This window comes from Tribolium castaneum, chromosome 8 (assembly GCF_031307605.1).
Source record: "Tribolium castaneum strain GA2 chromosome 8, icTriCast1.1, whole genome shotgun sequence".
Classification (NCBI taxonomy): Eukaryota; Metazoa; Arthropoda; class Insecta; order Coleoptera; family Tenebrionidae; genus Tribolium; species Tribolium castaneum.
This window is the reverse complement of record NC_087401.1, coordinates 7304467-7326261: the sequence shown is the minus strand read 5'-3', so window position 1 is coordinate 7326261 and position 21795 is coordinate 7304467. Positions and strand designations below refer to the sequence as shown.

Sequence of the window (21795 nt, the reverse complement as noted above, 5' to 3'; positions counted from 1 at the left end):
TATACTATTTGCAATTATATAAAAACTTTTAGAATTATAGGTGTTTAGAGAACCCGAAAAAATAGATACCTTATGATAAGTAAAGTATATGAATGCTGAGAAAATATTACGCTGTCATTTATCTACAGCGTGCTCAAAAACTGGTGCAACAACTCAATGGTGTGTGGTAGAGAACTCGTTACATATAAAGGTAAAAATAGTAAAAAAATTCTTTGTATTAAAGTTATTGATAAATAACGGATTTTAGATGAATGATATCTGGCAACGTTGTCTAACAGTCATGATCGCAATAGAATTTGTCAACAATAAAAATAAATTATTTTTGAAGCGGTTTCCTAGGAAATAATCCCCACTGTTGGCACATCTACACATTGTGATTTTTTGGATGAATTTTAATTTTTTTAAATTAAAAAAACTGTTAAAGTCTGAGAGTAAATTTAAAAATAATTATTAATTATTTTGTTAGGGAACCATTACTTAGTGTGAAACACAAAAACATTAAAAAATAATAAAAACTGAAGAAGTTAACAAAATTAGTTTGTAGCTCCAGATTTTTTAAAATATGACTTTAGGGATTTTTTCAACATTTTTTCCGTAATCTGCAGTTGCTTCTCAATAACGTACCACTAAGTTGGTGCGCCAGTTTTTGAGCACCCTGTATTTAAATTGATTATTATTTTAAAATTTTACTTAATGACAGCAAACTCAGAATGATAAAAGGTACATGTCGACGTGTTTTAGGGAAAACTAAACAAACAGTATTAGTACTAAATTTATTATTTTACAATTTATAAACGTCCAACCAAATTTCACCTTCAGCTGCCAAAATCAACGACCTCGCCTGCATTTTAAGAGGTTCTATTGTTTTTTTATTCACTTTAAAAATGTAATTCTTTAGTAATGATGTCAACCCCACTTTACTTTGTACTAAACCAAACCTCATACCTGAAACATTTACCATAAAATAATTATTAAAAAAACATTTCCGTTAAAATATACCGATACAAATTCGTGGCCCTTCTCCAAAAGGTAGATGCGCATAATGATGTCTTGCAGCTTTATTTTCTTCAGTAAATCTTTCAGGATCAAATTTTTCAGGATTTGGATAAAATTTCTCATCATGGTGGATACCCAAAACTGGGATTATGACCGAAGTCCCTTTTTCAATCACAATATCCTGATCAGGAATTTTGTAATCTTTGACACAAGTCCTGGTGATGATTGAAGCTGCTGGGTATTTTCTTAACGTTTCTTAAATAAAATCAAAAATGAGTTCCTAGTTAATAAATAGAGATTCGGATTTTTAGGAAGGCTAAAGAGGATCTAAAAAAACAAACATTAAGAATTCAAATGTGATAATTTTAGGATAACTTTTTTATTAATTCCTACTGCAGGAAAAATCAAAGCATAATTTTTAATGCAACACATTCCATTACAAAAACAAAAAACTTAAATATTTTACTGCACAAAGAAAAAGCTATAGAGAAGTTAATTATTGTTGAACCTAATATTGCTCTAAAATTGCTCTTGTAAAATTAGGTTTGTTTTATGAAAAAACATTTTTAGGGTGAGACACCTAGAAAATTAAGTCACGGTATGGAATTCATACTAGATTTTATTATCAATTACCATTACCAATATTTTTTCATTCAATTGATATTTTTATTTTCAGTAGATTATTATATATTATATTCAGATTTTTTTGTGTAGTTTGCTACCAACTAATTTGTCCACAACCGAAGTATTTTTTTACAAAAACTTGCATTTTATTCACAAGATTTCATCCTTATTTTTCAATTTTGTTATTTTTTTGTTTAAAAAAAGTGAGAGTAAAATTCTGTAGATCTAAGTGAGACACAAATTAAAACACTATAAAAGTGCAAAGTAAGAAGACTAAGAAAAACTGAAATTATTATAACGCAAAACTATAAAAACTGAAAAGAAAGAAAATTAATATTAAATATGGAGAAATTAAGCTGAAATACTGAGAAACCTAAAAACTGTGTGATTGAAAGACTAGAAGCCTAAGAAACAAAAAATATTTAGACGTAAAAGTAAAAAACTATTACATTCTAATAACAAGTATTCTATTTTGAAGTAAGAAGATTAAAAACAAAGTCAGGATGTTTAAACTTTAAACACATTTAGGATACGGAACTTAAGAAATTGAAAAACTGAAATTATTATAAAGAAAAACCATAAAAAACTGAAAAAAAAGAAAATGAATACAAAATATGAAGAAATTAAGCTAAAATAGTGTAAACCTAAAAACTGTGTGGTTGAAACATTAAAAGAAACTATGAGATTGAAAGAGTGGAAGCCTGAAAAACAAAAAATTTTTAAGTGTAACAGCAAAAAAGTATTCAAACTAAAAATCAATAAAGTATTGTTTTTGAACTAAGTGCTAATGAAAAAATTGAAAAAATATCCTCTTTTGAATTAGGAAGGTTAGACACAACTTTAGGATGTTTACAACACATTTAGGATATAACAGGCCAATTTAGGGATTTAGGAAAAATAAGATAGGTGTCAAATATTTACAATATAGATCCGGTCTCTATTAATAAATAACAATTTTACCATCAATAACTTGATTCATGTATTTCATGTCATGAATGGCCTCATAAGTGATTTTGCCACCATATTTCTTCAAAACTGCATCAATTTCTTCCCTCACTTTATCTTGAATGTCTTGATGTTGGGCCAATTCGTACAAAGCAAAAGTCATTGTGGTTGAAGACGTTTCAAAACCCGCCAAAAAGAAAAGAAAACATTGAGCGGCAATTTCTTCAAGTGACAAAGTTCCACTATTCTTCAAATCAATCAAAAGTTGCAAGAAATCATTCCTGCTACGGTTGTTTTCCTCTCTGTACTTAACAGTATCAGCTACAACTTTGAGGAAAAAATCGGTTATCTCCGATGGAAACGCTAAAATTCCGAGTTTCCGAGCTAACTCTGGAAAATTCGATGTGAGAAACGCGCGTTTCAAACTTCTCAACACTGAATCCTTGAAGACTTTTTTGCCATAAATGCGAAACGGTGAATTTTTTTCTTCGAAAGTCTTGCATTCGAGACCAAAACCGACCGAACCGATGACGTCAGTAGTAAAGCAACTTAAAATTTCTTTAATGTTAATTGGGTTGTTACAGTCTTCGATTTGTTTCAATAAATTGGTTTCACATTCTAGCAGTGTTTGAAACATTGCTTTCATTTTACCTGATGTGAAAGTTGCTGTTAATTTAGTTCGCAAGTTTCGCCATTTTTGGCCACCGATTGCAAATAAATGTGCACTAAGAGGGTCGTCTTTCTCGTTGTAATAAATCGAGCGGTTGGTAAAATATTCGAAATCTCGATTCATTATGTTCTTTACATATTCCAAATCAATGACACAATAGACTGGACTTACAAGAAAGTAAACTCCTCCGTGTTTCCACTTGCGCCTTTTCATTTCGTTGTAGAATTTTTCTACCGTAAGTCCTATATTTTCCTTGCGTTGGAAAAGGTTGGGTAAATTGCCAAAGGGAAAACTGGGCTCTAAATATGGTATGTTTCTTCGGTGCCAGTATGTGAACGCCCATTTGTAATAAAGAAACACTACAACTATAATTAGAAACACCAAAACCGAAAACATTTTTTCTGAGATTGAATACATGTATCAATGAAAGTGTGAAGCTATTTATATCGTGAACTACTTGCAACATCATTGTTGATTAGACACATCGCTTAAAAGTGTGATAGTGATTTTTATGTTGTGACATGATAATAAACGTCATACTATATTAGTAATCAAATCAAGAAGTTATTTTGAAAATTTTTTAATTGACCTATAAAAAAATCCACACATTAGGTATTGAAATCTGATAATTTAGGATACATTTTTTATTAATTCCAACTGCAAGAAAAATAAAAACATAACTTTTAATGCAATGAATTTCATTACAAAAACGAAAACAAATACGGTTTGTAAAAAACTTAAAATGTACACTGCACAAAGAACAACTTATAAAGATGTTAATTAATTGTTGAATGTAAATACTGTCCTAAATTTGCTGTTGTAAAATTTGTTTATTTTTCTGTAAAAAAATTTCAGTGTATTTTCTAGGTTAAGATGCCTAAAAAATAAACTTACTGTATGGAAATCCCTACTAGCACTAGTACTAAATTAGGCATCTCTACATTACCAATATTTTTTTATTCAATTAAGATATTTATTTTCAGTAGAATTATATACGAGATTTTTTGTACAGTTTGTCATTAACTAATTTGTCCACAACTCCTGAAGTAGTATTTACAAAAATTTAATCACAAGTAATAGGCCTACTATTACTTATTTTGTTATGTTATTTGCTAAAATAAAGTGTGGAAGTAAGCCATTTTCTAAGTAATAGTGTGCTACTTGCAATGTAACATTAACGTTGATTAAAATTCTGAAAAACTAAGCTACAGACAAAATGAGAAACTGAAAAGACTATAAAAGTGAAGAAAGGAAACACCAATAATTTGAAATATTACATTCTGAACAAAAAAACAGTACACAAAGAAACTGAAAAGGAAAAAAACTTAGGGCTAGACGATGGTTTTGCTAAAACTCCGAGTTCAATTAGGTGGGTCGTTTACTTCTGGAGTACAGGAATACAAATTTCCGAATCTAGCCCTAAACTGTTCAGTTATAACAATAACTAACAAGAAATATTAAGTGACACTTGGTTTTCAAGTCCACGTTGACTAAAGCAAAACTCAACCAATTTTTACATTTTTACATTTTTACAGGATGTTTAAAACAAATTTAGGATACGGAATTTAGGAGGGTTTGGGAAGTTTCCCAAGATCCGGTCTCTAATTATTAAAACTTACTTTTTTCTTTAGAATTATTATCTACACAGTTTTCAAGTTTTATTTTTAGATGCGCTTTGAGTGGTCGCTGATACGCCAAATAAATGATATGATTAGAACTGAGAATCTCTCAACACCTCACTAGAATTTAATTTTTATTGCTCAATTTTTTACAGCAATTTTCACAACTTGTGTGCATCTAACCAAATTTCCCCTTCGGCTGCCAAAACAAACGAGTCCACTTGCATTCTCAGGGGTTCTCTAGTCATGTTATTAACTGTAAACTTGTAATTTCTCAACAGTGAAATTAATCCGACTTTGGTTTGCATTAACCCAAACCTAGCGCCTGAAACAAAATAACTATCAATTAAAATGATCATTAAAACACAAATGTGTAACCTAGTTTTTAAGGTAGGTCGACAAATTTAAGGTATAGCTTGAATGCTTTTCTATGAGCGTTTAAAAATTTCTCTTATTTTTTTAATGGTAGAAGTGTTAGGAACATTTTTCTATGTTTCTATGTCGTAATATCAGCAATTTTGGCTAACATTTCTGTAAGTTAAACAAATAAATCGTTTTGTAGTTTTCTTCAGAGTTTATTTTCTCTGAGTTTTTCTAGGTTCTTATAACATTATAGTAAATTCTTTTGAGTCGAATGTTAATAAAAAAATTGTAGCAAAAATTTGTTCCAGACGATATACGATAATTGAATGTAGGTACTATATATTATAACTTATAACCAATGAGCGGATTTTTAAATACCAATGGTTAAGTCGACCAGTCCGATCCGTGCGGAGTTTGACGTCAATATTAAACTGGCCAATTGCTTCGAAGTATTATCGCAGTTTGTTCGTCATACCATACATCAGAAACGCCGGGCAAATAATAATAATAATAATGTGAATTTAAAATAAAGCAAAAAGTAATCCCAAAAGTTATTTTACAATTAGTACTCTTATGCATGTCTTAAGCGTGACACCATGAACATAATAAAAATCGTAAATTCATTTCGTAGTCCTTGAATTGTGTAGCATTGGTTTGCCTACCCCACACTATTCTCGCCGTCAGTGGCACGGTACTTTTAACTCTGCTCAATGATTATTAGTATTATGTATTTCTAATGGGTGGATTTTTAAGTATTTACCAGTGGGTAGTCGACCAGTCCGAGCGTGCAATATTCCGTGCGGAGAAGGCTGGCAACATTAAGTTGGTTTAATAGTAATATCATTTTAAAATAAATCAAGAAGTAATCCCAAAGAATATTTTTACAACTAGTGCTCTTATACATGATTGAACCGTGACACCGTGACTTAAACCGAATAGAAATTGTAAATTGATTTCACAGCTCTTGAAATGTGCAGGCGTTGGGTTGCTGTCTCCCACTACACACGCCGTCAATGGCACGGAACTTTTAATTCTGCTGCTTAATTATAACACTTATAACTAATCAGAGGAACTAAAAGTACCGTGCCATTGACGGCGAGAACAGTGCGGCAAACCAACGCTGCACACTTCAAGGACCAGGAAATGAATTTACGATTTTTATTCGGTTTAAGACGTTCACGGTGTCACGCTTTAAACATGAATAAGAGCACTAATTGTAAAAATATTTTTTGGGATACCTTTTTGATTTATTTTAAATTCATATTATTATTATTATTATTTGCCTGGCGCAACTGATGTATGACGAACAAACTACGATAACACGTCATAGTAATAGACCAGCTTAATATTGACGGCGTAGTGTGCACGGAATACGGCGCGCTCGGACTGGTGGATTAACTATTGGTACTTTTAATTCCTCTCATTACTTATAACTTATAACTATTATAACATTCAGGGCCAAGCCAAGCCGGTGTGCAATGTGTGCATGACACACGAGAGCATACGGGCGGCCACTTACCACGGTGGCCACAGACCTGACCTTTCGCAAATTTAAAATTAAAATAAAAAGCATTATAAAGAAATGGTCTAGCGGTTCCAGCGTTTTTTTTAAGTTTGTAAACATAGTTGACCGTTACAAGTTTTTTTTTCTGGGAAACAATAATTGTTTCTTGTGACACAATCGTTTTTATTTCACGAATGCGTTCTTGTTCCTCATATTAAGTGACTGAATGCAATCAAAGCGATTAATGAATACAGCCGATCTTCTTTTCTTTGGGGGTACAAAATTTATAAAGTATAGATAATCAGTATAATTTCCATTATGCGAACTAAACAAACAGAGGTTTTCACAAAATGGAATTTAGATTTTGTTAAACTGTTTATTACGTAATTAATACATCAAAGCAATAATAATATACTATGAACAATGAACTAATGACTAACAAGAAATGAATTAGTCAGTTTAAGCTTTATATTTAATTTAGAACCAAATCTCAGATTTTTCTCAGAAATAAATTTTTTCAAGCACTTTTAAACGGCTTCAACTGCATTTACGTTTTTAGTTCTCTCATAATTAAATTTATGTCAACAAAAGACCCATGTGTATAGTTTTTTCGTGGTTCATTCAAATGTAGTTACAAATTTGTATTTCGAATACTTTTATTTTGGAGATACTATTTAAAGTAAGTTGTAGTAAAATATCTAACCATAAACATAACAACTTGTTTTAACCTTTTACAAAATTAAGTAAAATCGTTTTTTAAACATTCAATTAATCTACAAAATTGTGAAGCCAAGAAAAAAACAACAAAGCAAATTAGTTCCATAACGAGGACAAACCAGTAACACATTTTAATAATTATTCTAAAATTCATGTTTTTTGTTTAGTGTTATCACGTTATCAGGTCTCAGTCAGTATCAGCATTTTCCACTATGTATTATTATTATTTATTACTAATGGGCGGATTTTTAAGTATTTATCAGTGGGTAGTCGACCAGTTAAGCGTACAATATTCCGTGCGAGGCTGACAACATTAAGCTGGTTTACTGCAATGACGTGTTATCGCAGATTTTTCCTCGTGTTGTAGCGTTGGGTTGCCTATCTCCCACTACACACGCCGTCAATGGCACGGAACTTTTAATTCCGCTGCTTAATTGTTACTGTTGCTTTTAGAATTCTCTTGATATTAGCAATTTCTACTTCTGGAGAGAGGACCTTTTCAGAATTAAAAATTTATCGAAGAACGACCATGTTTCAAAATCGATTTAATAAGATTCCTATATAACTTCCTACCACTGTAATGGAAAGAAAAATACCTAATGGACTAAATAAGTTATATTTTAGAAAAAGAATTTGCTTAGCTAGAGTAAAGTAAGGTGAATGAATTTATTGTGTAAATTATGTAAATATTAAGTATGTAAATACTCAACAGCTGATGTACCTGAACAAAATTTAAAAATATTCTTGATAAAAATAGTTTCATTTTTGTATAAATGTACAATATGTTAAAAATAAACATTTGCTTCCATTTATTTAACTTATTAATTTTGAACTACTATTTTAATATGAGTAAGAGGCGCAATATTTGGGACCTGCACACGGCCACACGGGCGGCCAGTTGGCTTGGCTCGGCCCTGATAAGATTAGTAAAACGATACGATCTAAATAGTAGGGGTGAGCGGGTACAAATTGTAACAAGTAAACCGATCTGAAGATGTCGTCTCCATAAAACGAACCCCTGCTATTGTTGTCGTCCCTCTGACCACAACCATTGCAATCATTATCGCTTCGTAAACATGAAAACACCCTGGGAGAAATTTGTTGAGTTTTGTAATCACAAATATTTAATTTAATTTTATGTAATTAATAATTTAATGAATGTTAAAAACACTCAATAAACTTGAATGGAAGTATTATTGCTGTTACGAAAAGATTTAATAAAGTGTTCAAAAAAATGTTTTTATTCTTCTGATAAAATTTTATTTTTTTAATATTAATAATAGTTATTTAACCACAGCCAGTCGATTATTAGTTATTACCATAACATCCGTAACGAAATTAAACTGCATTTCTCACATTTACCTTTATATTAAATAAGAAAATATGGTTGGTTTCTCTTTTATTCGACGTCGAGCCCAGGTCTACTATAAACGAAGCTAGAAATAATGTAGTATTTTTGGTCATAATATTGTCACTAAGAGTAGGTTAAGAGTCGTCTAATGATGTCAATAAAATCTATAGGTCTTATGAAAACACCATAAGACCCGTACTGCATTTTCTACATTTACTTTATATTAAATGAGAAAATATGCTCGAGTTTTCCTTTATTTGATGTGGATGCCAAACGAAGCCGGAGCTAAGGCGGTATTCCTTTTTTAAAAATTAATTTAACAAACGTCACTTCAAAGTCAAATAAAAATTTTGAAAAATAATTTACAAATGTTGATTTAGTCTCGGATTTAGTCTATATTCCCTGGCTGTGGATAAAACGTTGTATTGCAAACGGTTCTTTCATGTGTTTTATCCGCTTAATTAAACGCTCGAACTTCGTTGCGCGGATAAAACACATTGTAAGACCCTTAAACAATAAATAACTATTATTCGACGAGTTTGAGTGTAAATCGGATGTTTTATTTCACGAAAGGATTTTTAAACGTCGAGTCAGTCTAGTGATAACGAGAGACATATCATCTACGAGGTGAAATAAATGAACCGACTTACACGAAAACAAGTGGAATACAACATTTTATTCTTCGAAATTAGACTCAGCAAGACTTAAAATTGCTTTTAATCTGATAAAAATAATTTGACGTTTCGTATTAAGAAATGCCAAACAGTTGTCAAAACTTCCACAGGAAGCACAGGAGAAAAATCGTAAATTTTGACAGTGTCGAAGAATGAAATAAAAAATAATAAGGATCGGTTTACAGAAAGCGAAATTAAAATTTTGTGATGGTCCGGTGATGGGAAAGAGAAACTCCAGCACTTTACTTCTAACTACTACTATAATTTATTAAAACTTGGAATTTGGAATTGACATTAGGTCGTACAGTAACAACTAACTTATTCTGACTGCCCTATAACATAAAAATGATTTCTTATATATAGAGGGATGAAAGGCGATAAGCGGAAGAATGTACAAATAAAAGTGGACTCGAGATAGTAAAGTAATTAGGTACAAAGTTGAACATGCCGGATGTAGATGATACAAATTAAATTTAAGACGTTTGCTAATGATAATGAAAGATGTTTACTAATGATAATGATAATTATAACGTTAAAGGGATATTTATAATGGGTACATTACACCTCCCTCCGTAAAAGAAAATTAAGAATACGATTTATCGGTTCTTAATTTTGGTAGTGATGACGATGTATTTGGCGCAACCGGACTTATATCTACTGCTGATGAATGAGATTCTGAATGTGAGCCTGCTGAACTATCATATTTTACATTATAAGATGGAGCTGATGATGATTTTTTACATAGATTAAATATCGAGTGATTTGAGTGACGTTTCTTACAATATTTGGACAGCGAATATAATGAGAATATTATGAAAATTACGAAAATCAAAAGAAAAATATGATTAGTATAACTAGTATCCTGGAAGAAAGTTAAATCTTTATTTAATAATAATTCGTCTGTTGATTTGGCAATATCTTGTAATTTATGGCTTGCTTCTTTTAATGTGTCGATGTGAAGATTAGTAGGTGTTATAGGTAATAGATTTAAAGAAAAATTTTTTGTTTTAGTTAAATTAATGCAACAATCGTCATTTAATTTTAACTGAGGTACAACAGCATTGTGTGTACTATTACGAATTGTTTTATCGGTTAAGAAAGTTGCGGAACTTGTGTATAATTTACAATTTGAGTTAATTTTTAAAATTCCAGTATTTTCTAAGAAAAGGGTTATGTGTGACATTTGAAAGCAATTTAAGGCGATATCAGTTCTTTTGGGTAAAATATAAATCCATGTATTCGGTTTATCCAATTTATGCCAAATTTCTAAGCGAGAGGTTATAATTCTTATGTTGCAATTTATTGGGATATTGAGAGGAGATTTTAAAAGTTCGGTTTCACATATAGGTCTAGAATTTGTATAGTAGAAAGGTTCCGAAGTTACACAAATAAAAGTTGATTCATCTAAATTTTGACAATTAGTTAACTCATTTAAACCTAAATACAAATTATGGTTTTCGGAGATTGCTAGATAATTGAATGACGGTAAAATAAATTTATAATAAGAGGTTGAGTTGTCTAAAACCGGTAATGGAATTAATTTATAAAGATTAAATTGATTTCGATTTACAAGAGGTATTGATAGAACATAGCCAATTCTGTTGTCGGTGAAGAAACATTTGATTGTGAGTAATTCTAAATATTTGTGTGCATTTTCGCGGCTAACTGGTAAAGGATACGTAGATGAACTAGGTAAATGTGGAATTGTTTTACTCAATTCTTCGATCAATTGAAATGGTGTTATGACATAAGGGTGTAAAATGTTTGATCTAGAAAGTAAAATCGTGTCCATAACGGTCGTTATTTCGTTTTGTAATGTTGTAATAACTAGATTTAATAAAGAAAAGTGTTCGTCTAAATTTTGTTTTAATTCTAATGCAAGATACCTATTGTTTATTTTACGGGAATAGTTACTTATTTGTATAAGATTTTCTTCAAAAATTTTGGAGTTCTTATTCAAATCTGTGATGGTATTGTTAAAGTTCGCTATTGTCGAATTTACTACCATTATTTGTTGTTTTAAAAGTTTGCCTAAATTATATTCGTTTTTGTTTATCTGATTTATAATTCCATTATAATATTTAGCATCTGCTTCATCAAGTGTACCAAAAGCAGTTTTTAGAGCATCGCCAACGATATTTAACCAAGCGCGTTTAGTTCTCTTATTATTAATAAGATTTTTGAGATCTACTTCTGATTTATGCAAATAAGGTACTATATGTTTTAATAGTTTTAACGATGATTGACATAACGCCATTAATGAATGTTGATTACTTTGGCAAAGATGCAAAGTTTGATTATAAGCATGATCAATGAACGATAACTTATCTTCTAATGAACTTATATCGAGGTAGGATACTATTTGCCAATGTGTCTCTTGAAATTTCACATTATTTATGTGTTCAAAATATATACCAGAGAAATGGTTAATCGGTGTTACGGTGTACTGTTGTTGATCGGTGATTTGTGCGTATTCAAGTGTTGCTAATAAGCTGATAGACAGAATGAGTTGCCTGGAATAATAAAGGAAAATTAGTGATAAAAATTGATAAGTAAAAATAGTATAAAAATGCCTTAAATATAAGCAAGTTTTAATTTATTACTATGAACTTTATGTTTTTTATTTTTAATCAAAATAGTGTAATTTACTGGTGAATTAATTTCTGTAATTTCATAAGGACCTGAATAATTTGGAGAAAGTTTCCTTGACCTATTTAATTTTGATTGTTCGTTTAATAGGAATACTTTGTCACCAATTTTAAAATTTTGGTTTTGACAGTTCTTATCATAATATTTTTTAGATTGTTCTTTTGAATCTAAGATGTGCTTTCTCGCAATTTCGTGAGATTTTTGCAGTTTTAAAGTTAAGTTATCCATGTAGTCATCGTAAGTGTACTTAAATTCAGGAGATTTTGTTATGCTTGTAGGCAAATTTGCTTTAGTTCCGAAAATTAATTCAAAAGGTGTATATTTGGTTGAAGTATGAACTGTTGTGTTGTAGGAAAACATTGCAAAATCTAACCATTCATCCCAGTCTGTTTGGTTTTCTCTAATGTAGTGTTTTAAATAATCAGCTAAAGTGTGATGACTTCTTTCCAATGCACCATTAGATTGGGGATGGTATGCCGTACAGTTTATCTGTTTAATTTTAAACAGTTTTGCAATTTGTTTTAATAAATTTGAGGTAAAATCTTTTCCTTGATCAGTTACAATTGTTGAAGGTATACCGTGTTTGCAAATAAAGTCGTGAACTAATTTTTTAGCAATTGTTCCTGCTTCATGATTTGGAATTGCATAAGCTTGAGAATATTTAGAAAGATCATCCTGCAATGTCAAAATAAATTTATTACTATTTTCTGATAACGGTAGCGGTCCTACTATGTCCAAAAATATGCGTTCAAAAGGAGTTTCACTTGTTGTTGTAATCACCATTGGTTCTTTACTTTTCTTTCGAACCAATTTATTTTTTTGACATGACTCACATGTTTTTATAAAATTCTTGATATCAGATTTCATTCGTGGCCATTTATAATATTGTTTGATTCGATTATAGGTTCTATGAAAGCCCGAATGTCCAGCACAAGGATTTGAATGATATTCCGTTAAAATCTTCTTAATTTCTTCTTGAGTGTTCGGAATTACGATTTCATTTGAAAGTATGTAAATTTTAATGTTAGTTTTTCTAAAAATGTATCTTATCATTGAACGAATTTTGTGAAAATGGAGTTTATCAAAGGAAGAGTTTAATTTAGGTAAGCTTATGGATTTTACGTTATCAGCAATTAATCGGTTTTTTAATTTTTGTAAAATATTAAACAAATCTTCGTATGATATAGATTCCCAATAATGTTCTTTTGTTATCATATAGTAAATATTTTTGTTATTTGCTGAATTTATTGGTATTTTGATTACTTCGTTGACGTTTAAAGTTTCTGTTTGTAACATTTGATAGCTGTTAGTAAATTTCTCTTTTATTTGTATTTGGACTAATTCCTTACATTCGAGATCCTTTGAAATGCATAAACAGATGTTATCGGTTGAGTCGATAATATTACCATTAACTTCTTCAATATTATCATTGGTGATAAGAGTTGTTCTTATTTTTTTTAAGAAATTCGCATATGATTCATCGTCGTCCTCAGTTCGGAAATGATTGACACACAGATTATCTAGAGGAATTCGGCTGAGGGCATCTGCATTTTTATTTAATTTACCTGGTTTATAGAGAATTTCGTAATCATACTCCTCTAATGCTAGTCGCCAACGTATTAATCTAGAACCCGGATCTTTCACATTAAATAACCACGTTAATGGACGATGATCAGTTATGATTTTAAATTTTCTACCATATAGGTACGGTCGAAAATGTTTTACACTCCAAACAATAGCAAGAAGTTCTTTTTCCGTCGTTGAATAGTTTGATTCGGCCCTATTCAAAGTTCTACTAGCGTAAGCTATTGGTAAATCATTAGGAGGTTCACCTTGCGACAAAACTGACCCGATAGCAAAATTACTTGCGTCCGTTGTCAAATAAAATGTTTGTGTAAAATCTGGATACTGCAATAAAGGTTCATTGGTTAATATTGATTTTAAATTTTCAAATGCGCGTTGTTGTTCACTAGTCCAAATAAATTCTGCGTTTTTTCTTAATAATTTGGTTAACGGTTGTGTTAAAAAAGAAAAATTTGGAATAAACCTTCTGTAATATCCGATTAATCCAAGGAATGTTTTGACATGCTTTTGTGATTTTAGAATAGGATACTCTGAAATAGCTTTAACTTTATTGGGATCAGGTTTAACACCTTGATCAGTGATTTTATGTCCTAAATACATTACTTCGTGACGTAGAAATTCGCATTTGTTTGGTTGAATTTTTAAATTGTGTTCTGATAGTCTTTGAAATACCTCTCTTAATTTTTTATTATGATTTTCTAAAGTATCTGCATGAATTACTATGTCATCTAAATAAACAAAACAACGGTTATTTTGAATTCCAGATAAAACATTATTCATTAATCGTTGAAATGTCGCTGGTGCATTTTTTAATCCAAACGGCATACGATTAAATTGATAGTGACCTGTGTGAGTAGAAAAAGCAGTTTTAGGAGCATCTTCTGTAGACATTTTTATCTGATGAAAACCTGATGTTAGATCTATTGTTGAAAAATATTTTGAATGTCCTAACTGGTCCAAAATTTCAGAGATATTAGGAAGCGGATATGAGTCACCGACAGTTATATCATTGAGCTTACGATAATCGACAACTATTCGCCATTTTTTCATTCCGGAAGAGTCTGATTTTTTAGGTACAACCCATATAGGAGAATTCCATGGTGAATTAGATGGTTCGATAATATTTTCATCGAGCATTTGATTAATTTGCTTATTGACTTCTTCTTTATGAACTTCTGGAAATCGGTATGTTTTAGCGTTAATTGGTACTTTCGATGATGTAGGAATATTATGCGCGATTGTATCTGTAAATGTTAGTTTGTCACCATCGATATAAAAGATATGATTAAATTCATGACAAATTTGTAGTAAAGATTGTTTTTCTTCTGAATTTAGATGATCAGTTCGTAATAAATTTGAAATTTTTTCTAAACGTTCTGATTTGAAATTATTATCAGAGGTACTCGTACGTAATGAGGAAATATTCGCACTATTTTCACTATAATCGATTGGATCTAATGTGACTTCGATATTTTTAATATTAACGATTTTTTCGGTAGTGTTTAAAATTGAGGTTATTATGTTGCTATCTTTGTCAACCTTTACAAAACTTGGACAGAGATAAACACCTTCAAGTATATCAATATTTGGACAAATGCCTTCTTTTATTTCTCCGTTTATGGCTTTAATTTTTACAATTGTTTCTGTTCTAGGAGCTAGTTGAAATTTTACATTTGAATCAGTTTGATTGTTTTTTATTTTATTTGAAGAAAATTTTTCATTGTAAGCAGGAATGTTCTGACTTAATGGAGGATTAGAATTAGATTGTGAAAATTTTGATTTGTAATCGCGTTGAATTTGCGCACGTATGGGATATTCTAAATGGAATATATCTAGATGTTTATCATTTATAAATAGTTTATCATTTTGATAATCAATTAGGCAGTTGAACGATTTTAAAAAGTCGTTACCTAAAAGACCGTCGAAAGGAATCGGGAAATTATCGGGAACTGCATGAAAAATATGTGTAAATTTCTGATTGCCGATATAGAAATCTAAATAAGTATAGCACAATGTTTTCGTATGCTGAGTCACGTTTATATCAATACCCTTCAGAGTGATAAGATTGTCTTCATAACAATGAGTTTGACCTTTAAGATGAGAAATTTTTACAAGCGAAATGTCAGCACCGGTATCTAAAAGGAATTTACCTGGATGATTTTTTAATTGAGCAATATTTAATGGAATATAACTTGTTACAGCAGCAATGTTTAATGTTGCAATTCGGCGGAAATTTGGTGGGCAGTCCTCGAGTTCTCCGCCAACGTCGAAGAGCCCGGGCAGTTTAAATTACTGCCGTTTGAATTTTGTAGGGACTGTGATGAAGATCTAATGCGGGAATTATTATTTTGTTCCTTTCGCGACTGGTTATATTGTAATTTACGACACTCGTTAATTAAATGACCATTGTTCTTGCAGTAATTACAGAATTTTCTTTGAAAATCATTGTTAGATCTTGGCTGGATTTTAGAGGAAGAATTATTATTATGGAAATTGTTACGATTAAATTTTGAGGAATTACTGGTACTTGGAGAATTGATATGTGTGTGATTCTGAATTCGGTGAACATTATTAAAATTTTTGTTCTGGTTGTGTTGTTGATTTTTGTTCCGACAATTAAATGAATTATGACCCGATTTGTTACAATAATTACAAAATCTACTTGACGAATTATTATTTACGTTTTGATATTTATGAATTTCGTATTTGGATTTAAGTTCCTGTTCCTCGTTAATCGCGATCGAGATTGCTTTTTCTAATGTATCCGGTTTTTGAGCTTTAACTAAAATTGACAAATCTTTATTTAATCCCGTGATAAAAACGTTCAAAGCTTCATTTTGCAGTAAATCAATGTTTCCGTTGCGTACTTCTTCGGTTAAATTGTCACTTAACGAATTTATTAATTTTACGTAGCATGTTTCTACACGATTTGAAAAAGAAACGACACTTTCATTGTGATTTTGCCGACAGGAATTTAACTCCAATTGCCATTGACCAACTGTACGTTTATCTGAATACAAATCTAGTAAATGTTTCTTTAATTGTTTCCAATTTGTAAATTCTCTATTACGTGTTAAAGTTCTCGCGTTATGCGTTAATTTGGTTTTAATAATTGAAAGTAAAAGTGGTTGATTTGCGACTCCAACAAGATTATGAGCTTGATCACAATTATCTATAAATTCGAACAACATTGATTTGGTTCCATCAAACTTAATTAACATTTTTTCTGCTAACTCTAGTGAAATCGACATGTTGGTGAGATTTAAGTTAGGGTTAATTAAATTACTAGATGATTGAATACTTAAATTATTGAGGCTACTTTGATCCGAATTGGGCGTAACGGAATCAATCGTGTTAGTTTCTTCTGAACCGATTGAATGTGGATTAGACGCGGTAGCTCCTTCTAAATTCGTCGTAGCTTCCTTTTTGTGTTTTGACATAGATCTCGTTGTTGGCATCAAACAAATAAATTCACTTACACAAGGGAAGATAACTGCTGGAATCCCATTATGTTACACTGGACCACACGATTTTCGAAAACCTTCACGTCTGGGGTTGAATATCGCCGTTTGTCACCTATGGTAGCGACGATGCAGCAGGTAGCACGAATACACGAACCTTGAAGACCTGGATGTTGCACCACTGGATGATGGACGATAGCCCAAATCGAAGTTTCCCAAACTTGCTGATTGAAATTTCAAATTGAATTTGAAATAAATTTTCCAACCGCACTATTACGATCCCACTTCTGACACCAATTTTGTGATGGTCCGGTGATGGGAAAGAGAAACTCCAGCACTTTACTTCTAACTACTACTATAATTTATTAAAACTTGGAATTTGGAATTGACATTAGGTCGTACAGTAACAACTAACTTATTCTGACTGCCCTATAACATAAAAATGATTTCTTATATATAGAGGGATGAAAGGCGATAAGCGGAAGAATGTACAAATAAAAGTGGACTCGAGATAGTAAAGTAATTAGGTACAAAGTTGAACATGCCGGATGTAGATGATACAAATTAAATTTAAGACGTTTGCTAATGATAATGAAAGATGTTTACTAATGATAATGATAATTATAACGTTAAAGGGATATTTATAATGGGTACATTACAATTTACTTCCGAATTAATCTAATTTGACATTAAGAGCCGGTTTACAAAACGTTTTAATTGCAATTAAATTTTGATTCGAGATTAACTTGACATTTGTCAGTGCATTTTACCGATACCGATAACAATTACTCCGTCTGGCTTGGTTCTGTAGCGTACGGTGGAACTCATAGGAACTCAAATTATGACGCATCACAAGACGTCGAATGTTGTTCTTCATAACAATACAAATGAAATAAGTGAATTGCAGTTGATTTATATTAAATGAGCACTTCTTTACACATTATACAAAAATAAATGAGTTTGTAAATGTATGAGACGACAATTTTTAACATTCGATTAGAGAGAATTAAACCGATTTTAGATGTTTAAATTTATAGTATTTTTTTTTAATTTCACAAATAATTAATTAGTACGATTAAATCTACCTATCTGCGAGCAAACAAGAAAATAATCAAGCTAATGAAAATTAAATTTAAAATAATTTACGAATTTTTTTACCTATACTTAATTTATCAAGTTAAACTATTATAAAATTATATTACACTTTATTTTATATCCATTTTTGATTTCGGTCTAATTTCTGTGACCATAATTTACGATCAAAATAAGACGCCGCATTTGTAAAACATAAACAGTGTAATTCGATACTAAATAATGAAACATCTATTATAAGTATGCGTCATTGAGGGAGAGAACTGAGCCCGAGCCCGAAACCGAGACTGAGGCCATGCGGATAAATTACATTGGCAGTGAACGCCATAGTCTAGTAAAGTCCGTTCAAAGATATGTGGAGGATACAACCCGAGTAACAACCCATAATCGGTGATAACTGATAATCTTTTACGACGGCCTGACAATGGGACGCTGTAAAGTTTGTTTACCTTTTCGATCGCTACCAAAATATTTCCAGGTCCGTATTCTAAGTTAATGCAATTTTTGTTTCAGCGGTGCCATCACAGAACAATAAAATTTGTTTAGTTTAACTAAAGTCAACATAAAGATAACTAAATAATTATTTTTTTTTATAAAAATATTGGGTACGGACCATTTCGGAAGAAAATCTGGTTGGCACTAAAGTATTTAAAACACCAAAGCCTTATCCTCCAAATATCGTTCACTAAGCTATAACAGAACCAAAAACAATTTCTGGAACAGGCTAGGAACAAATAACAGTTGACGGATCGCGATATGATGAGACCAGTATCCGTTCTGGTGTGAAAGTTGATAACTCGTGTGAGCATAGAACAGGCGTCGTTCCAAGTATCGCAGTAACTGTTATAAAAAAATCTAAAAAATGTAGAGAATGTAAAACTCGTGCCACTATCCCAACAAAACTCTCCAATATTTCTCAAGTAACTTGTGCCGTATTAATCCACCGCAACGCTGTAGTAGGGTCACGTAGTAACTCAAACCGTTAATATACATCGCGTCGCGACAGATTCATGACTTTTAATGTGAACAACTGGTGCACCGCTGACGCATCGCATGTGCGATGCAGTGGCGTGGCCAGTATTTACCTAAAGGTTAAGATGGTTACGTGCATTATTTAACAATCGTCGCTATAGGTATAAACAAGGGTTACAGATCATTAATACTTTATACAACTTGACCTTATTGTTATGAATGTAATCTTTGTTTTAATTTGAAAATTTTTGTAACAGTTTCATATAATAATAAGTTTTGCATTCGCCGCCTTGGACTTTCGAGTTATCTGCTCCGCCCATTGACTTCCTCTCCCTTTCCCCCCCGCTTAAGTTTAGATTTACGCACGGTATTTACTTACTTACCGATGCAAATTCGTGGACCTTCACCAAATGGAATATGAGCGTAGTGATGTCTTGCATTTTTGTTCTTTTCAGTGAATCTTTCAGGGTCAAATTTTTCAGGATTTGGGTAATAATCCTTATCGTAATGAATCCCTAAAATCGGGATAATGACAGTTGTTCCTTTCTCAATAACAATATTCTCTCCAGGGATTTGGTAATTGTTAACACACTTCCTTGTCACGAAAGGTATTGGTGGATATTTCCTCAGAGTTTCTGCAAGTTTTAAAAATTAATCAAATAACATTTTTTCAACAAATTTTACCATCAATCACTTGGTTCATAAATTTCATATCTTGAATGGAGTCATACGTGATTTTTCCGTCATGTTTCTTCAAGACTGCATCAATTTCTTCTCTCACTTGACTTTGAATTTCTTGATTTTTTGCAAGTTCGTAAAGAGCAAACGTCATAGTTGTTGAAGATGTTTCAAAACCGGCGATAAAGAACACAAAGCTTTGAGCTGCGATTTCTTCAAGAGTCAAAGTGTTGCCATCATGCTTATAACCCTCTTCTTCTGCAACCTTACTATTTTTCAAGTTGATCAAAAGTTGCAAAAAATCGCTTCGAGTGAAACCATTTTTCTCCCTGTACCTAACTGTGTCCTTGACTACTTTCATGAAAAAGTTACTTATGTCTTCAGGTAAAGCTAATACCCCCAATTTCTGGGCTAAATCCGGGAAGTTCTGTGTGAGAAGTGAACGTTTTATGTTCCGTAAAGTTGATCCCTTGAAAAGTTTTTTACCATACACTCGAAATGGCGAGTTTTCATGTTCAAAAGTTTTGCAGTCAAGACCAAAAGCACATGAGCCGATAATATCAGTTGTGAAACACCCTAACACTTCTTTAATATCAATGGGATGTTTTTTCTCGTATTCCATGTCAATTTTTTTGGCTAGATTACTTTCACAGTCGACCAGAGTCTGAAACATTTGCTTCATTTTACCGGAGGTAAAAGTTGGGGTAAGTTTAGTTCGCAAGTTTCGCCATTTTTGGCCTCCTATTGCAAATAAATGGGCACTAAGAGGGTCGTCTTTTTCATTGTAATAAGATCCACGATCGACAAAATGTTGGAAATCTTTGGTCATTATGTTCTTCACATATTCCAAGTCAATAGCGCAATAAGCTGGGTTTAGAGTCAAGTAAATTCCTCCATGATTCCAGTTACAGTTTTTCATTTCTTGGTACACTTTTTGTATAATAACACCAAAAGTTTCTTTACGAGTTAAAAGACCCGTTATGTTACCGAAAGGAAAAGTTGGTTTCAAGTAAGGCAAATTTTTTCGTTTCCAGTATTGGTAAGACCATTTGAAATAGGCGATTATCAGTATAGCAAAAGTTAACACACAACCAAACAAATCTTTGGTTAATGAATCAGAAAATAACATTTTGTTTCTTAAACTGAAACAATAACAAGACTATGTACAGATCACTGGAGGTGTAATGCTTTTATTGTTTTTACAGTGCTGTATCATGCTGTTTGCTCCAAAGATATTCGTAATTAAGATAAATATTTGGAAAAATGAGACGAGATGTTTTTATGGCAAGGAGCAATGACTCTTGGAGTTAATCACTCGAATTACACGTTTTGGTGGTACATTTTTGCAGCTTCATTATTTATTATTAAATTGAATTCAATTAAAATTTCCACAAAAAATGTTCTATTATTTTTTGTTCAATTTTGCTTTTTAAACTTACGCTTATTTGTGTCAAAACAACCTAATAAAGCTATCGTTTATCCACAAACGATTAAAAATTGTAATCTGCAAGCCAAGTAAATAAACACTATTCACTTAAAATTACCTTTTCCCACGACCTTCTACGAAAGTGTTCATATCCACTTAATTAAGTAGGTATGTACAAAAGGTACAATTTCGGACAAAAGTCATTAATTTCGTATTAGAGATTTCACATCTCCTATCCTCTTTCATGTTTAGAAAAACGTCATTGACTAAAAATTTGTTGACTAATATTATTTTACCATTAAATTTGGATGATTTAAAAGGCAATATCAAATAAAATCTTGTGTTACACTCGCGAAAAAATCTGTTAACTCGCAGCTTGTTACACGTTACATGTTCGTATAATAAATATTTATGTATAAATGAATTTAGTAACAATTCCAATTTGTTGAGAATTATAGTGCAGTTGTATT

General features: G+C 31.4%; 2 protein-coding genes across 5 annotated transcripts; both read right to left on the bottom strand.

Moving 5' to 3' along the window:
- Positions 1-759: 759 nt before the first annotated feature.
- LOC659131 (cytochrome P450 6BK1) lies at positions 760-18516 on the bottom strand. Of its 4 annotated transcripts, none has more exons than XM_064358253.1 (4): positions 18316-18516; positions 2581-3594; positions 1000-1251; positions 760-945 (listed from the first exon to the last, which is right to left on the bottom strand). In XM_064358253.1, the coding sequence occupies exons 2-4, from the start codon at positions 3446-3448 to the stop codon at positions 782-784; spliced, it is 1284 nt and encodes a 427-aa protein (XP_064214323.1). In that variant the 5' UTR covers positions 3449-3594; positions 18316-18516; the 3' UTR covers positions 760-781. The 4 variants fall into 4 exon arrangements, with proteins under 4 accessions (XP_064214323.1, XP_015839998.1, XP_015839999.1 ...); XM_015984512.2 differs by lacking the exon at positions 18316-18516 and adding an exon at positions 4855-4993; XM_015984513.2 differs by lacking the exon at positions 18316-18516 and adding an exon at positions 3651-4838.
- On the bottom strand, positions 4976-21522 carry LOC659050 (cytochrome P450 6BK2). Its single transcript, XM_965388.4, has 3 exons — positions 19906-21522; positions 19605-19856; positions 4976-5179 (listed from the first exon to the last, which is right to left on the bottom strand). Exons 1-3 carry the CDS (start codon positions 21026-21028, stop codon positions 5016-5018), a joined length of 1539 nt encoding a protein of 512 aa, XP_970481.1. The 5' UTR covers positions 21029-21522; the 3' UTR covers positions 4976-5015.
- Positions 21523-21795: the final 273 nt, after the last annotated feature.